This window comes from Leptinotarsa decemlineata, unplaced genomic scaffold, assembly GCF_025532065.1.
Source record: "Leptinotarsa decemlineata unplaced genomic scaffold, Ldec_3_MD MMD2_tig00000199_RagTag_RagTag, whole genome shotgun sequence".
Classification (NCBI taxonomy): Eukaryota; Metazoa; Arthropoda; class Insecta; order Coleoptera; family Chrysomelidae; genus Leptinotarsa; species Leptinotarsa decemlineata.
This window is the reverse complement of record NW_027412544.1, coordinates 13999779-14017343: the sequence shown is the minus strand read 5'-3', so window position 1 is coordinate 14017343 and position 17565 is coordinate 13999779. Positions and strand designations below refer to the sequence as shown.

General features: G+C 31.3%; 1 protein-coding gene across 2 annotated transcripts in view; it reads left to right on the top strand.

Moving 5' to 3' along the window:
- Positions 1–489: 489 nt before the first annotated feature.
- Positions 490–17565, top strand: part of LOC111506545 (uncharacterized) — a 32798-nt gene continuing 15722 nt past the window's right edge. The window contains exons 1-2 of one of the 2 annotated variants that reach the window (XM_074172996.1): positions 490–647; positions 924–1185. In XM_074172996.1, the coding sequence (XP_074029097.1) occupies positions 1109–1185 (77 nt within the window). In that variant the 5' untranslated portion in view covers positions 490–647; positions 924–1108. Of the gene's footprint in view, positions 648–923; positions 1186–9022; positions 9160–17565 lie in introns of those variants that run through there. The other variant, XM_074172997.1, reaches the window with a different exon arrangement.

The window sequence follows — 17565 nt, the reverse complement described above, 5'->3', positions numbered from 1 at the left end:
CACACAGCTGCACGCATTAAACTTAATCGACGAATTTTTGTTATTTCGGCTTGCGGAAATCGTTATCCTTGAACTATCTCCTTCAAAATAAAAAAAAATCAGCTACGCTCGAAAATGTCGAAATGACGTTATTTTTTCACAACTTTGCTGCCCTCCCCTTTCTTTACGTCACTCTCAAATTGTCAGATTACTGGAATATACACTTTTTAGCAGGTAATTAACTCACCCTACCTTAATCTGACGCGCTCGAGAATTTCTGATGATCAATTTTTTTTTACTAATCTGATCCTTTATCCCTCACAGGCGGCCATATATATGGGGCTCATATTTGGTGGAGGTACTTAACCGGGTACAAGGTATCCCCCTGTATATTAATCTGCCGCGCTTTAGTAAATCCCGAAATCCCCGCTTGGGTTCCCCTATTATCAGTTGGCAATGCTTGTTTCAAGTGTTTGGAATGTTCCGATACATATGACAACATTGTATGAAAATCATTCTTCTTCTGGTTATTTATTCCATTGTTTAATGGGTTTAGTTTAGTTTCTTCTCGAAGGAAGCGGTAGTACCTACCTTGACGAAGTTCAGGAAATCTAATTTTGTCCATAATGGATGTTTGTAAAATAAATCGTTTGAGTAAATCTAATAAGGTAAGAGCAATAGCATTTTATATTGTTTATTTCTCGTCGTGGTTGGTTGTTTCAGGGAATTCCTAATGTATATCAGATTGTTTTTTGTTGAAAAATAATATGGAGTCATTTTTTCAAAATTGTCTGAAAAGTGAATGTAGGCATCGTTAATACTTTGTTGTTACTAGAATATCTTTCAAATGCTAATGCTACCAACCCGCATGATCTATTATTATCAATCCATTTTTATCTTAACTTTTGGCGTTTGTTTTGGTCATATGATTATTTTTTTTTCAGATTTGTACAATGGCCAAAGCTTATTCCTAGGCACCACTTCTAGTTGTAAGCAGTGTTAGCAGTGCTAAAATTTCACCAATAGTTTTTAATTATCAACTATTCTGTACAATTCTAAATCTACAGCATTCCTTTGTACACTGAGACTGGTGTATTATTTTTTTTTTAAACTGAACAAACAATTCGAAATGGCAACACAAGAAGATCGATCACTTGGATCTGGAATTACCATTCCGAAGTGGATGAAGAGTAAAATGAATGACAAGTAAGTTTGACTTTTTGTATGAATGTTTAAAAGTTGATTGGGTATTTATATAGGTAAAATTGTTAGTTTTTCATATTCCTGGAACTGTATATCGAAAATTGCCATCTTTGGCTTTTCTTGTAACAGTTTCCAGTACTTACATTATGTTCAAATCAATTTTATTGATTTTTGAAGTGGTACCTAATAGATAGATCAATTGTTTACAAGAAAACAACACTTCTCTTCTTCACTTACCAGTGAAGTAAATGTCAAACTGTAGTTTTGTTTTTTTACAATAAACATCCCCATTACTTGAATATGTCGAAATTCTGCATTTTAAAATTGTAAAAAATACTCTATAAACCAAATAAATAAGATGTAAGTACTCTAAAATATTCACAAATGAATAAACAAATGAACAGAAATCAAATAGTTAGACTAAAAAAAAAGTCACAGTTGGCTGATTCATACACCAAACTTATCCCTTACTTTAAAAAAAGTCGCCTCAATGGGTGGGTTCATACACCACAATATTTCTTTTAATTTATTGAAAGGTCTGTGGGTGAAAACTTTTTCTTTACGGATTCCTTAAAGTAAAAATATGCCTCAATCCTAGCTACAATAAAAATATCCAAAAACTGAAATTGCTCAGTTCTGTGAGACTCTCATATTATTTTGAATAACTTTAATGCTGTAAATGTTCTGTTCATCAATCTGTGTAAATTCCAAATCAGATTGAGTAGTTATGTCACCTCAACTTTATATTTCTATTATGGGATCACTTGTTTTCTAATGGTCATATAAAAGAAAAGTATTTTAGTCCGGCCGTACATGGACCACATATTTGCAGTTGAGGCAACCACAACATTGTGGTCACGTTGACTGCACTTCGCGGTTAACCCAACCACATTTTTGTGGTCGACTTGCGGTCATATAAACCGCACTTGCAGTTGAGGCAACTGACATCAAAAATTGAATGCTGTGAGACCAAAATGAGAAAAAGTACACCACGATGTAAGTGGTTGGGTACGACTGCAAGTTTGTGGTTAGTGTATGGCGTATGCCGCGATGACACCTCGGCGGAGATCAGCAGCAAGTTGACTGCAGACGTCCGTTTTGACTTTTGTGAATGCCCGTGTACGTGTAGTATAGTTTTTCTTATGGGCGGCTTGAGTTCGCTGGAACGCGACTGCAATTATGTGGTCGATCCGACCGCAAAATGTGGCTCGTGTACGGGCGCTCTTATTGTATATCCCAATTTTTTCATGAAACTGATTACATATTATCTTTTCCAAACCATTGTACTAAATGATTACCAAATTCTGTTCTAAGCAATCATTATGATTTTTGATCTAACTGTTTTTATTTCTATTTGTTTATAATGTATAATTTAATGATGAAGATTATTTTTTTGTTTTGAATGAAAGTTATGAATGTTTTGCTTTTAATTTTTGTTTAAGTTCTTGCTTGAACATTTTTACTAGCCAGCATCATGGAAACTTATTTGTTATTTTAGTACTTTAGTTTTTTGTAAAAACATCATTCCACAATATTTTGAACATAAATAAAAGGTTTTGGAACTTTAGAGTTTGAAAAATGGAATGAGAATTTAACTTCGAATACTCCTGACATCATATTTTTCTTTGTTCTTAAATGAAAAATAATATTACTGTTTTTAATTTCACTGAGTCAGTTATTTTTCTCTCAATTACTTACTGTTGACCGTTTCTCAGTACATGATGAAACTGCACATAACTTTGCATCTGGCTTAGAAACTAAGTAGTAAACTTATATAACTTTGACCTTGATCAAAGAAAGGTTGGTTTGAAACTTTTGGCTATTTTTAGATAACAATATGTGATTTACTGGAAGTCACTGAAAAATTACATGTACAGAATTGAAACAACAATTTGTCATAAATAGTTTAAAACATAAATATACAGGACATGATATACAAGTGTCACAATTGAAAAAGTAACAATTAGATATATTATTTTACACTGGGATTTTTCATCAAGAATTATTATCCCAATTTTTACAACTGATTTAAGGGACATGTAATAAACTAATTACTAATAAACTGAAAACTAATTAGAAAACATATTCGGAAGTGGGGAAGAATTCAATTCTATTTGGTCATTCAGTAAACTTTCAGATTTCCTAAATTTAATAATTTCCAAGCATTCCAAACGATTTGAGTATGAAACTTTTCTCTTTCAAATGTAATACTTCATAGTTTAAATTCATTCACCTTCGCCAGGAGATAGTTTGCGAATGTGGAATTGGTCTTTACATTCAAATAACTGCTCCTATTTTCTCTTAATCTTTAGGAAAAGGTTCTCCCCGTTTGGCCAATAGTGAGTTTTGGGCAAGAACCACAGTTCAACTTAAACTCCTGATCTATTTGATACTGAAGTTTTGTCTTCATTGCTCTGAATAAAATAGCTTAATTTATTATTTGTCTGGTAAGCCACGCCCAAATAACGAGCCTTCCAATCTAGCAGTGCTGTGCAATTTAGGTGATTTTTTTCCTCAAAGAAATCAATCTGCTCATGTTGGCCTGTTCACAGGTATATTTATATATCTCTGCAGATTTCAAGTTTTTTTATATGATCTTGTAGATTTCCCTGTATAGATCATTTAAAATATCTTAACACTTTCCAGACTTTATAATGCATATTTATGATAAATTTATATGTATCCTGCTGGAAAAGTGTATATAATGATACTATAATTACACCTTTGTCACATTCATTAATATCAGATATTTTTTCATAAAAAAACCCAGAGTTTGAAGAGGAGATATTTTTTAGGAAAAATTAATTTTTCAGAAAAAACTTTTTGCCTTTCTACTCCTCATCTTTATACAAAAAATGTGAGAAACTTCAGAAGAAAAGAAAAAACTGATTAAGTTCAAAGTAAACTCTTTACAAAAATGTTTAGGTCATGCACAGATATTTCTTTTAAAAACAAACTGGAAAAAGCCCATTCGAAACAGTTTTTGTCTGAAAGGTACTTCTTTGCATGATCTACACATCTTTGTATAGTTACCTTTTTAGTATAGTTACCTTTTTTGAAATTGATAAATGAGAAATAAAACTTTCTATGTTCTTTCCCAAAAAACAATACATAGATTTGCACATGTATATATATATATATATATATATATATATATATATATATATATATATATATATATATATATATGATGTGTGTATGTGTGTATATATACGTATGTATGTATAATAATAATATTTATTCATCCATGTTACATACAAAATAGAATTAACATCTTGAAGATAATGATGAATAAATTGCAAATCCACTGAGGGTTTAACCCTGTGTGTGGTTGAATTAACAAATAAAAAAATAAAATAATGTTACATATAACACAATCACAATTACTCACGTAAAACAATTTGTTGTAATAGCTAAAAAAAAATTAAATATCAATGTCATACATTCCCGCATTGATAGACAAAATCAAAAGTTACAAAAAAATTTAGAAACAAACAACCACATACAGACAGATCACGGAAGTTCATGGTTGTTCGTGGAGATAACAAATATATATAGGTATTGTATGTATAGGTATGTATGTATATATATATATGTATGTAAAATATATGAGTATATATACATATGTATATATGTGTATTCACATTGCATTCATTTATAGTCCTTGGGTTTAATCTTAGTTTTTCTTTTTCATGTTTAATTTTAATATTGATCTTTATCATAATTATCTATGTACACATTTGTGAAATTTTTTTTGTATATTGGGTGCTGGCCATTAGATAAATAAATAAATAAAAATATATCTGCATAACCTTAACATTTTTTGTAAAGAGTTTATTTCAAATTTAAATTGAAGTAGAAAGTCAAAACAAAATTTCCGGAAAGCTAATGTTTCCTAAAAATATACCCCTTTCAATTTAAATACTAGAAATATTTCAAATCCGGAAATGTATAAAACACATTCCCATTACAATAAATAAATATATGAAAATAGGGCTCTTTAAAATCCCAAAGCACAGACAGAAGTTATTTTACCCGCCTGGACTGAAGTAACTTGAAAATGTATGTAACAGGGATAACATACCAGTTATTTCTGCTATTTTCTGTTAGCTGTTTAGAGAGGGTTTTCCTCCAGTTTGTGTCTAAAAGTTATTTCGTTGCATGATCTACACATCTCTGTTTAGAGTTACCTTTTTTGAAATTGATTGCTTCCTTCCTTCTTTCAATTTAAACAAGATTCCTATGGCTGGGATTTAATCAAATAAGGGAATGAATGTCATTACGTACTGTCATCGATGACATGAGTAGATTGAACTCATTCCTTACATAAAGTCGTAATTTTATGGATGAATTGAGTGATTTTTCTTACAATGTTATTCAGATTTGGTGCTGAAGAGCCGATGATGCAAGTGTCTTACGACGACACATGTTGATAAAATAAATTGTTGACAAATAGTTTATAACAAGTTTTTTAGTTCCTGTCTACAATATATACGAAGTAGTTATTCATTTAATTTATCTCAATGAACATAAGATGGATTGCATTTATAGTTATTGGTTTGTTGGGATATTTAACTAAGAGTAAGTTTCCCAAGCAGATGTATTTACTAAAATTCTTTTGACCTCGAATTTCCATCATAGGTCACCCATTCTTTATATACCTATTATAAAAATATAAACATTTACATATCTTAGCAGATATGGAAATATGAATTTTCAGAACCATAAACCTCCTTTGAATTTAAAAGGTGTGTATTTCTAGGAGAGATTAGTTGTTTGGGAAAAAAGCTTTTTGACTTTCTGCTTTCCATCATTGATGAAAGAAGATAGATAATGGATTCAATAAACACTCTTTACAATGGCATAGAATAGATCATGCACAGAAGTTCCTATCGGATATAAACTGGAAGAAACACTTGAAATAACTACTTTGAATTACATTAAAATCTTTTTTTATCGTTCACACGTTCGTTATGGAAACATATATCATTCATAAGAACGCTACACAACGTAATATATGAAAGGGTATTCATATCAGCACTGTATTGATTAACGTTTCAAGATGAAGCACTCATTTCTTTCATGACATTATGTCCCCAGAAGAGACAACTCCGCTCTTGTCTCTTGTTAGCTGATTCAATCTCAGCCATACTAGGTGTTTCAAAAGGTTTTTTCCTGTTTGTATCTCGGAAGATCTCATTGTTATTATTTTCTTTTTTCTTTTCTTCGGAAGTTTCCCACATTTTTTTGTTTAATGATGAAGAAGCAGAAAGCTTTTTTTTCTATAATTGGGTAATTATTTTTTTAATATAACATTTCAGTTAAATAATCAATAGCGGTTTTATTCAAAGATACCTAAGAACTAAACCTAATAACTATTTTTTTTTATTGTAACTAAAATTATACCCGAGAACAGATCCAAATTTCAAACAATCCTTTTGCAATTGCTGTAGTGAATTATTACAGCTGTAAATATTTCAATGTGGTGCATGATTATTTTCGTTTCAACTTAAGCTTTTAATTATTAGTTGAATGTTTCTAGGTATATTCCTCCGTTAACGCTCCCGTTGAATCGTTATGGTTGAACTCTTAGTTCTTAGTCTAAGGAGGTGTGTTGCATAAACCCGTTATGACATCAAAACACAGTCAAATTAAGTTCATAATTACATGATAAATTTGCATAAAACTAAATTCTTTTTCTCTGGACAATGAGTTCAAAAATTTCATCCATCATTCATCTCCAGTACCAATAAATCTCTTTTTTTGCTGCGATTTGGCTATTAATTTATCATAATAATAAATGGTTTTTATTTCGCGTGGCGGAGTTTAGCAGAGTGCTATTCTTCCACTCAACCATGTTTGAAAAAAAGAAACATAACAAAAATAAATGGCAATTTCAGGACAATAGAAAAATGAAATACAAATGTTTATGTTTGGATCACTGTTGACGGAGCAATTCAGTTTTAAGTTTACTTTCGAATAGTGGTAGTGATGAATTTTTCAAACATTGGCTGAATGAATTATACATTGTTACAGCATGATATGTGAAGGATCGTTCCTAGATGTCAAAATTATTATTAAATCTAATGTTTCTTGAATGGGAGGAGTTTCTTTACCAAATAAGTGGGTTGTTGGTTTTTTATCAGTTTGTGAATGAAACAGGCGAAATGCAATTCTCTTGTCGAAAGCCTCACTGTAATCAAGAGACAAGAAAAGAGTGACATTTTCATTATCGGTGGCTGAAAAAAATATCGTCGGTCATTTTCAACAGATCACGAGATGTACTGTTATTTTTCTGAAAACCACATTGGTGTTCAGACAGGATGTTATTATCAGAGACATAAGAGTCTATAGGTTGGGTGACTATAGGTTGCCTTTTCTACAATTTTTGAAATTGCCTGTACTATATTTATGGGCCTCAATAAATTTGGTGTCAGAGGTTTAGAAATTTTGTTTATAGGAAAAATAATAGATTGTTTCCATAGTTCCGGGAAGATATAAAGGTATTCGACTAGGAACATATTCAATCGTAAATGTAATCAAACATGTACAGCTATTATAATTTGTTATTATACTTAAAATGAAATAAAATGAAAAAACAAACACTATAATACAATATAAAGACACAGTTCAAGATTATTTAGCTTTCAACCAGTTCTGTTTAATATATATCAATCGTTTGTATTCCTGCTTGATAAGAATGAGACATATGTATTTAAAATGGTGTTCAATTTTCATTTTCCTTGAAATAAAAATATAAAAACAAATAGTATAATACAGTAACACATTTTCCTTCGATTGAATTGAAGAGTATCCGGAGGTGTTCAGTCGCAATCTGAGTGACCAAAGTAATGAAGTGATTGTTTATTTCAATCGTCTCAATCGATGAAATTCTCGGATTGGAATGGCTTGGGGGGAACGTGAAATCAAAGATTATTATTTGTCGATATGTTTGACTGTAGTATGGTTGAGATGATTGCATCAATCACTTTCTATATAGATAGTCAATGAGTTTATTAATTGTAATGATAACGTCACATAACATTAGAACTGTCAATTGAAAACTAAAATTGTAAACAAGTAGAGTCGCTATATGAACATGAATAACAACTGAAGAAACATGATACTACATGACAAAATTTTCTTTGGTGTTTTTTTATAAGTTCGGAAGCAAATGATGGCACTTTGAATTATTTTCAACCTATTATTTGAAAAGAGTATTGTATACCGATGTATTTGATTATAGGTAATCAGTTATCCTTACTGTGACTCGCTCGGTCTCATTTACATCATGCTCTGATGTAAACTGAATTGTTTGATAATTCCCACCTGATCTGTTTTGAAAGGGAACTTGCTTTGTTTAGAAATTAGCAAGAAATCCGTTATCGCAAACATTCAAAGGAGGTGTGTCAGTGACGTTATGAAATGCTGACGTAAAACCGATATTTTACACAACAACAAACAAGGTCAAGCCTGTTGGCTGAAACTGATTTCAATGACAAAACTAACGACTGAATATTAAATATTTTTCTATTTTCACAATGAATTGAAGTTCACAGTGTCACTTGGCAATGAGTTAATAATCAGTAAATATTGAAAAATAATGTTTTGATAAAAAATATCAATGTAGATTTCCGAACGTGCATCAGTAATCATTGGTATTCACTTTGATATGAGGCATCGAAGATACGACTGAAAATTCAACAACTAAAATTGTGTAAGATGCTATTCGAAATATGCATATGTTTTTATGAACTTTATTGGGTTGAGTAAGCCTCTTTACAAATTTCATAATACTTGTTACCAATGGCAACTAGATATGATTATTTTCCGTCAACACGTTCGAGTTGTCAACTGCGATTAGGTATTTCAAAATGAAAATCATTAAATTTTGTATTTGAATATTATTTAAATTGAATGTGATATTTCTTAATGGTTGAGAATTCAAGAATAATATTAGACTGCGATAGAGTTGAGGTGAGTACCGTTCAAATATTCTTGGGTACAAATCTGGTGAGTTACATTGTTTCTGTCATTTATAGAATCATTGACCTGCTCCAAGTGTAATAAAATGACAAAATTGGCATTTTTCAACCACAGAATGTCATTTTCGTTCCTTGAAATTATGCGTTATTCGCATAAATTTATTCTTAGGCTTGTGATAAACCGACCCCATTTGTGACTAGATGACAATATTACAAGGCATTTTTTCATTAGTTTGGCTTTGTTATATTACTTAGTCCCAAAATGCTATGTTGATTATCGCGCCTAAAAATTTTAATTTTGTGAAATAATGTTTGACTTTGTTGTTTACTGCAGTGAATGAATTTGCTGACATGAAATACATTTTTTAATGGTAAACAAATAATAAGACAAAAAGTTACATTGGAAATAAATTTTAGGGGTTGCGTTTTCCACCCCTTACAACCATGGGGTAAACCAAATAAATTACTGGCCAAGTGTCTTTTGGTAGTACAAAACGTCAGGTTAATTTCAATATTGTAACTTTTTCAGTGCTTGTGAAAAAAATGTTATACACATTTCATGTACCCCCTTTAAGGGGCTGTATCTTACCAAGGGATGCTCCAATGAAGTTTCTTTATATGAAAGATCCTATCTTTTTTTCGATGAGGAATGACCTCCTCAAATGTTTTACACTTATTCAGTTACACCCTGTATATATATTATCTTTATTTTACGAAAAACAGTAATTTCGATTTGTTATCATATGCGAACAGGACCTTTAGATAATATTATTAGTTTTTTTTAACTTGAAAATTAGGCTCAACATTTCATGGGTTGTCTTTTCGCCATGGCTATCATGGCTTTCTTCCTGCAGAGCTATTAAGGGTTTTGCTTCTGACACAAAAAATTTAAAAATCATGAGTATTATACAGTAATGAACAAAAAATTAAGTACATTATCAGTATATACAGTGTCACCATTAAAGTGCGCACCATATGGGAAACTTTTTTTTCGAAAAGTTTCATTGAAGTTTAACTTCGGCACTTGTTTGTTCTTTAAATTTAACTTAAAATGATGCGGCCAACTGCGACCCACTGACGTTCAGTGTTTGTCAAATTCAACTTATTTTTAATTGAAAAAGTGCATTTCTAGATCGAATTTAACAAAAAGTTACTTGAAAAAATTGTGTCTACGGCAATTTTATATCCATATGCCAAATTTTATGCAACTAGGATAAAGTTAACGTTTTGCTTATTTTTGACACATATCCCCTTCATTTTAAAAAACAAGTTCGGTTAATTGTCATCAATTCATGTATACATAACAAACTCATCATGGAGTTTAACTTTTCTGATAAATTTTTACTTATACGGACATTTTTAGAGAGAAATTAAAAATGTGCTATAAATTTTTTAACATGACTGGTGCAAAGTTTCAATCACTTGGCTATTTTTTTAAACAAACGTCAGTACCTTCAATTTTGAAAAAGCAGACACAACTCAAAAACTGCAATAAGTATTAATAAAATTACTAGAGTTGAAATTACATTAAAATTTCAATATTCAGTATTTACAGATTATTTATAAACACTAACTAGGGCGGTAAGGATGCTTAATCACGTTGAATAAATTTTTTAAGTAGGTCTTGACAAACAAAATGCATGCTATGGTAGTGTCAAGTTGTTGATTTACTTGTCAAATTTTTAACAGTTATTGTTGCAATAATGTTGTCTCTTCAGGAAAGAATAGAAATAGTTTTAATATGTGGTGAGAATACACCATACCGGCAAGTATCTAACATTTTTAATGAACGGCATCCAGGAAAAAATGTTCAACATACTACTGTGTCAAGGCTAATGTTGAAATTCAGAGAATCAGGATCCGTAGCAAATCAATTTAAGAAAAAGCACACTCCAAGTAAATAAACGTAACATTTGTTTAAAAGTTATTGAACACGGGCAAACGAGCATAACCGATATTATAAAAAATACCGATTACAAGAGAGAAAGTGTTAAAAAAATTTTATTAAAGAATAAATTTTGGCCTTACAAGCCAAAATTTATTAACACATTAAAAGAACGAGATTTTGATGTCAGTTTGGGGTTTTCATTCTGGTTTCAAGGAGAGAGAGAAGAATATGTAAAGTTTCCGTATACAATTTTATGGACAGATGAGGCAACGTTCTCTTCAAATGGAACGGTAAGTTCTCAAAATTGCCGATGGTGGGCCGAAGAAAATCCCAATTTCACAGTTGAATGTGGTGATTAGTATTCCTTCAAAACTAATGTATGGTGTGGGATACTTAACGACCAAATAATTGGGCCATTTTTCTTCAGGAAAAATTTATCATCCGTCGGTTATCTCAACCTTTTAAATAATGAGGTTGGTGAAGTTTTAGATAATATGGCTTTAAATATTAAATACGACCTATGGTATCAGCTTGATGGCGCACCAATACATCACACGGTTGCTGTAAAACAGTCCCTCTAACATATGTTCAGAGGCAAAGTTATTGGACGTAACTGGGAACATAATGGCCATCTAGATCACACGACTTGACGCCTTTAGTGTACCGAAGTAGACCATTTACTGACATACAACATCTGGAAAATATCATTCGCGAGTGCTGTGCAAATATAAATCCCCGATTTATTAAAAATGCAGTTACAGATGTCAGTAGAAGGACCATAATTTGTATTGAACGTGGAGGACGACATACTGAAATGCAGGCTATAAGTGTTTGACAACCTCATTTAGATCAATAAGTAATTTTTTGTACCCATTTGTATTTTCTATAATATTATTGTTGTTTAAAATTTATAATAATAACAAAATTATTTGCATTTTTTTTTGTTTTTTGCTTTTTCGAAATCGAAGGTTTGTTTAAGAAAATAGCCAAGTTATTGAAACTTTGCACCAGTCATGTTAAAATTTTTATAGCAAATTTTTAATTTCTCTCTAAAAATGTCCGTATGAGTAAAAATTAATCAGAAAAGTTAAACTCCATGATGAGTTTGTTATGTATACATGAATTGATGACAATTAACCGAACTTGTTTTTAAAATAAAGGGGATATCTGTCAAAAATAAGCAAAACGTTAACTTTATCCTAGTTGCATAAAATTAGGCATATAGATATAAAATTGCCGTAGACACAACTTTTTCAAGTAACTTTTTGTTAAATTCGATCTAGAAATGATCGATCAATAAAAAAAGGTGAATTTGACAAACACTGAACGTCAGTGGGTCGCAGTTGGCCGCATGATTTTGAGATAAATTTAAAGCACAAACAAGTGCTGAAGTTAAACTTCATTGAAACTTTTCGAAAAAAAAGTTTCCCATATGGTGCGCACTTTAATGGTGACACTGTATATACTTCGAGACAGATTTTGCTACTGAATTTTGAAGCGGTTATAACCGATTAAACTGAAAATTTTAATACAAATTTATTTTATATGACACCATTCTGAAACCATAACGGCGCATCGCCAAATTTCGGACTAGCTTTTCAAGCACTCCCTTGACATGGGTATCAAATAAAAGGATTTGCTGAAAATAATAATAAATATATAACGGCACTCTAAATCTACAATGGCGGACCGGTCAAGATGGTCGATCATTTTAAGATATTGTTGAATATTTTAGCCGTAATGATTTTTCACAATATCTTATTTAGTGGAAAACTAAAAATATCGTGTTTTATTGGAAACGATAAAGAAATAGACAAGCCATTGTATGTAAATATTATCAACTTTATATATTGACCTGAACACTTCACATATTTTTTACGATTATACGGAATATTCCAGAATCCATTATCTGGTAACTTGATTATTCAAATTTTTTGTTGAAGTAAATGCTAGTTATCTTCGAATTTAATGAATGGAAGCTTGTGAATATGTGGTACAGTTAAAAAAGGGGGAGTTGTAATAGGGTTTTCTATTAACCAACTGAGGTTCCCATACTAACGACTTACCTTGAAAGTCAAAACCCATGCAAACTAAAATTAACGAGGTCTTATTCTTTATGTACGATTCTTAACAGAGGTCAGGTGATACACCTTCGGCCCAGAGTTGAGACGAAGGCGTTCTTAAGGGCATGCATTTGTTAAATTTATAATCGAAGTACTTTGAACTATTAGAAATATTGAAGACGTTGGTACGTGTGGTATTGATAAATGGTCAAAGTTGATTAGAAATAATGAAAATTCATTTATTTTGAATAAAATTGCTTCAGCTTCGATTCTTTTTGAATGTAACTAAATAGAAGCGCTATGGTTGACTGCCTTATTTTACTGATAAACTTTTTGATCAACCATTTGTTTCTCTAATCAACTTTCTGTAGAGAAAAGGTATTTTCGTCATATAAAATTGTATTTTTAGGGGATGAAATGTAATTGTGATGAACCTCTTAATCAGGCATTATCAGTTTTACGCGACTGTATTCTCTATCGAAAACGGAAAGTTCTGGTAGTATATAGTATTTGAAAGAATATATCTGTCAAAACCTACAAATATTTCCGTGTTTGGCACGATTTTATATCGAAATGTATCACCTCACCTAATACATCGGACACGATAAAGAACGGAATATTTATACTTGATACGATATCTGAAGCAGCATTTGGTAGAGATGTTGATAAAAATAATTTCATACAATCTTTTCATCTGAAGTCAAGGTCACTGGCATCAAACCAAACATTTCATATTATGATTTCAATAATATTTTCGGTTGCATATAATTCATGAGAAGGGAATATTTTCAAACAGGATTCATGTTGAAAATACTGTCCTCACAGTCTTGCTTGAGGAAGGTATCGTATAACGTTTCGTAAACTAATCACAGTAGGTATTATGTATAAAAGTTTAAAGAAACAAATAACATATTAAAATCAGGTCGCATCGAGGAAAAATTTAATAAAAAAAAAAGAAATGGTTAAATTGTGTTTTTAAAGCCATAACTTATTGAACAGAAGGTTAACCAAGGATAGTATAATATAAAGGCCGCTTTACGTTTAGGGAATACAATAAAAAGTTGCACGGAGTATATTGAGCAGCAAAGAATTGTTTTACATCACAATTCATTTTCCGTCTGTCAATTGCCAAAATGGAAAAATGTTGAGCACGAAGTATATTATGTACAGGGTGAGTCAACAAGATTCCCTCGGTCCATTGCTATCAGAGGAAACAATGGTGAATATTAGTTTTGAGAGCACCCGGCGATTTTGAAAAAATGTTTGAGTGTACTTACGTATTTTGATGCGTAGATTACGAATCCGAAAGAAAAAAGCGGCGCTCTCCCTTATTTATAAAGTTACGGCCCCTCAAAGTTCAGAAAAGGTCAACTTTTCAGCCTTCTTTTTCATAAGATAAACTATTTTAAAACACAAACATTTATTCACTAGGTCACCTTTACACCTTATTTCTCCTTCCTTGGCACTTTTCACTTCAACAATCAACATTTTTCCAATAAAATTGTTAAAAAATGTACGGAGCTGCTTTTTGGTTATATATCTCTGTATTTTACGTTTTTAAGGTTAATGGCATAGTTGGTACGACTGATGCTGTCAATATTCCTAAAGTGATTCGAATGTTTTTTGCCTTCATTGTTTTTAGATCATAAATTGGTTTTAGTCAGACTAAAAATCCAAATCTACGATTTTGAAATAGTAAGCGGCGGCAAATACCAACCGCTTTTTTCTAAAATGTCACTAGTAACTAACCTAGAAATAGAAGAATGTCACCAGTAGAAACATTCGTTTTTAAATTAAGTTTTTATAAGAAAAATGTTCATTGTTGAATTGAAAAGTGTCAATTAAGGAGGAATAAGGTGCCCTATTGAATAAATGCTTTGGTTTTCAAATAGTTTATCTTGTGAAAAAGAAGGCTGAAAAGTTGCCCTATTCTGAACTTTGTAAATAAGGGAGAGCGCTGCTTTTTTCTTTCGGATTCGTAATCTACGCATCAAAATACGTAAGTATACTCAAATTTTTTTTTCAAAATCGTCGGGTGCCCTCAAAACAAATATTTACCGAAACAATTTTTCGAACTGCTCAATTTTTTTGCAGTCATATCGATAAATACTACCTTTCATACTGGGTGACTCAGCCGAGCGTGGAAAACAAAAGTTATATTTTTTTAAATTGAACACCCAGTATATGAATAGGTCATTCGATTCCATATTTTTTTAGCTCTCTAAGGAATTTTTATTTTCGAATTTCCATTGCGGCATTACCAAGTTATTCCAGAAAAACCTATTTAGCAGACAATATTTTTATGATTCACCTCCCACATGTCTACAGCAACTACAGCGAACTTTTTCGAATAGAACACCTTGTATTTTTTCAAAAAATTATGGAATCGAATGACGTATTCATATACTGGGTGTTCTATTTAAAAAATATAACTTTGGTTGGCCACGCTCGGCTGAATCACCCAGTATGCGGGAAAATAATTTTGAAAGATAGTAATTATCGATATAACTGCGAAAAAATGAGCAATTCGAAAAATTGTTTTCCCCGATAGCAATGAACCGATGGAATCTTGTTGACTCAACCTGTATTTATCACATGTTAAGAGTTATGTTGATACTTGATTTGTTTCAAAAGTTTTTTTTTTCATATCACGTATTAAAAAGCATAACACTTGTGTAAATCTGTTACCTTTCAGAATATCTAGTGAATTGTGGAATATCGGTTGCATTGAAAATCGTCAAAAAATCACTGAATTGCTATTGTAACGCAACTGAATTAAAGCGTGCTCGGTTTGCTTGCAATAGTCTGAAAGTTATAATAGCTGATTGCAAAAGCATGTTGCAAAAGCGGTCTTAATATTCATGTGTCACTGTTTCATATCATAACAGTGGGTTGATTTATTTCACCAAAGTTTTTCATAGGTAATTATCTTGCCATTGATTCATGTTACAAAGTGCAGCTGTTTTTGTAATTTTCGAATTTCGGAAAGCCATATACGTTTTATTTTGAATATTGTTCATACTGAAATATATATACCTAATTTGAGATATTTTTCATTGAATATCAGGCCTCCCTATAATACTATGGAAATTAGGTGCGACCTTGTTCCTCCATTTACCAGACTTCTATTGATGACCTTGAATAGATGTTGGCAAACAAAAATAAAGTAGAACCGATTCGATTTCGCTGATAACGACTGTTGAATATTCGGAGAATAAAGAAATATTGATCGATATAATTAGTATGTTATTATATAACTGACGAAAACTTTTTTTCATAGACTTGGTAGTAGAAATTGCTGTACTGAATTGATTTCTACCTGGTATGTGTCAAAATATCTTTAACTTTTGTTACCTTAGTCCGCAGTTGTGTAAGTGAGCGTTGCAGTGGTTTCAGTAAGAATAATTGAAAGGACTGTGATAAAGGGCAACAGAATGTTTAGCGAAATTGTGAATAAAAAGTAGAATCGAAGATTTTGAATCAGGGGCGGAAACCCACAAATTCATTACCTTACGGTCTCCTACGTTCTGAAAAAATTCATTTGACATTTATAGAGGAAATGCACTGTGCAATTGAGTTGGAAATATTGTATTTTTTTTTATCTGACACTACTCTTGGTTCGTAAAAAATGTATAAGGCGTGGAGTGAGTGGAGAAGCATACGTCTCCTTTTTTATGAAAAAGATGGAAGAAAATCGCAACATTGAGATAACTGAGGGAAAGTTTCTTTGTGCAATTATTATTCATTTGTTGTTAAGTTCAAACAAAATGAATATCTTTGTTATTAAAAAAAATTAGGCGTATTTATAATTGACCTTTGATGTTTTCTAATAATCTCCAAATATTACATACTTTCCTAGTAATTCTAAAAAGGCTCTATGAGTCAGTAGGGACAAAATTCACCATTTTTCCAACCTAGTCACATCCACTCTTATAACTTCATGAAACAATGGAAACCCCTACCTTGAACTCTCAGAGTATGGATAAGATTAGTGTCCTGCGTTACCTTTTTGCGTAATTAAATTCTCAAAAATACTGCATCAACTATTTCTTACGTACCAACATCACATACCAAAATTACTTGTGACGGTAGAGATATGCGATGCAATAAATATCTTGGCGTTTCTCCAGAAAAAGTTGATAAACAAAAGGAACCAAGAATTGCACCTTCAGAACAGAAAATATAGAAAATTATATATGGAAAGCATAACTATTTTTTTTTTTTGAGAAAAAACGTTTTTGGCTTTCTACCTACTAGTCCATCTTGATACAAAAAATGTGGGAATCTTCCAAATAAAAGAAGAAAGCAATCAATTTCAAGCCAAAAACTTTCCCAAAAATTAATCACTCCTAAAATTATAACCCTTTCAATATTTATCTTAAAATTCTATTCCATAACAAATTGTTCCCTGAACTATATCTTTTGCACGTATGAGTTCTGTGCGATT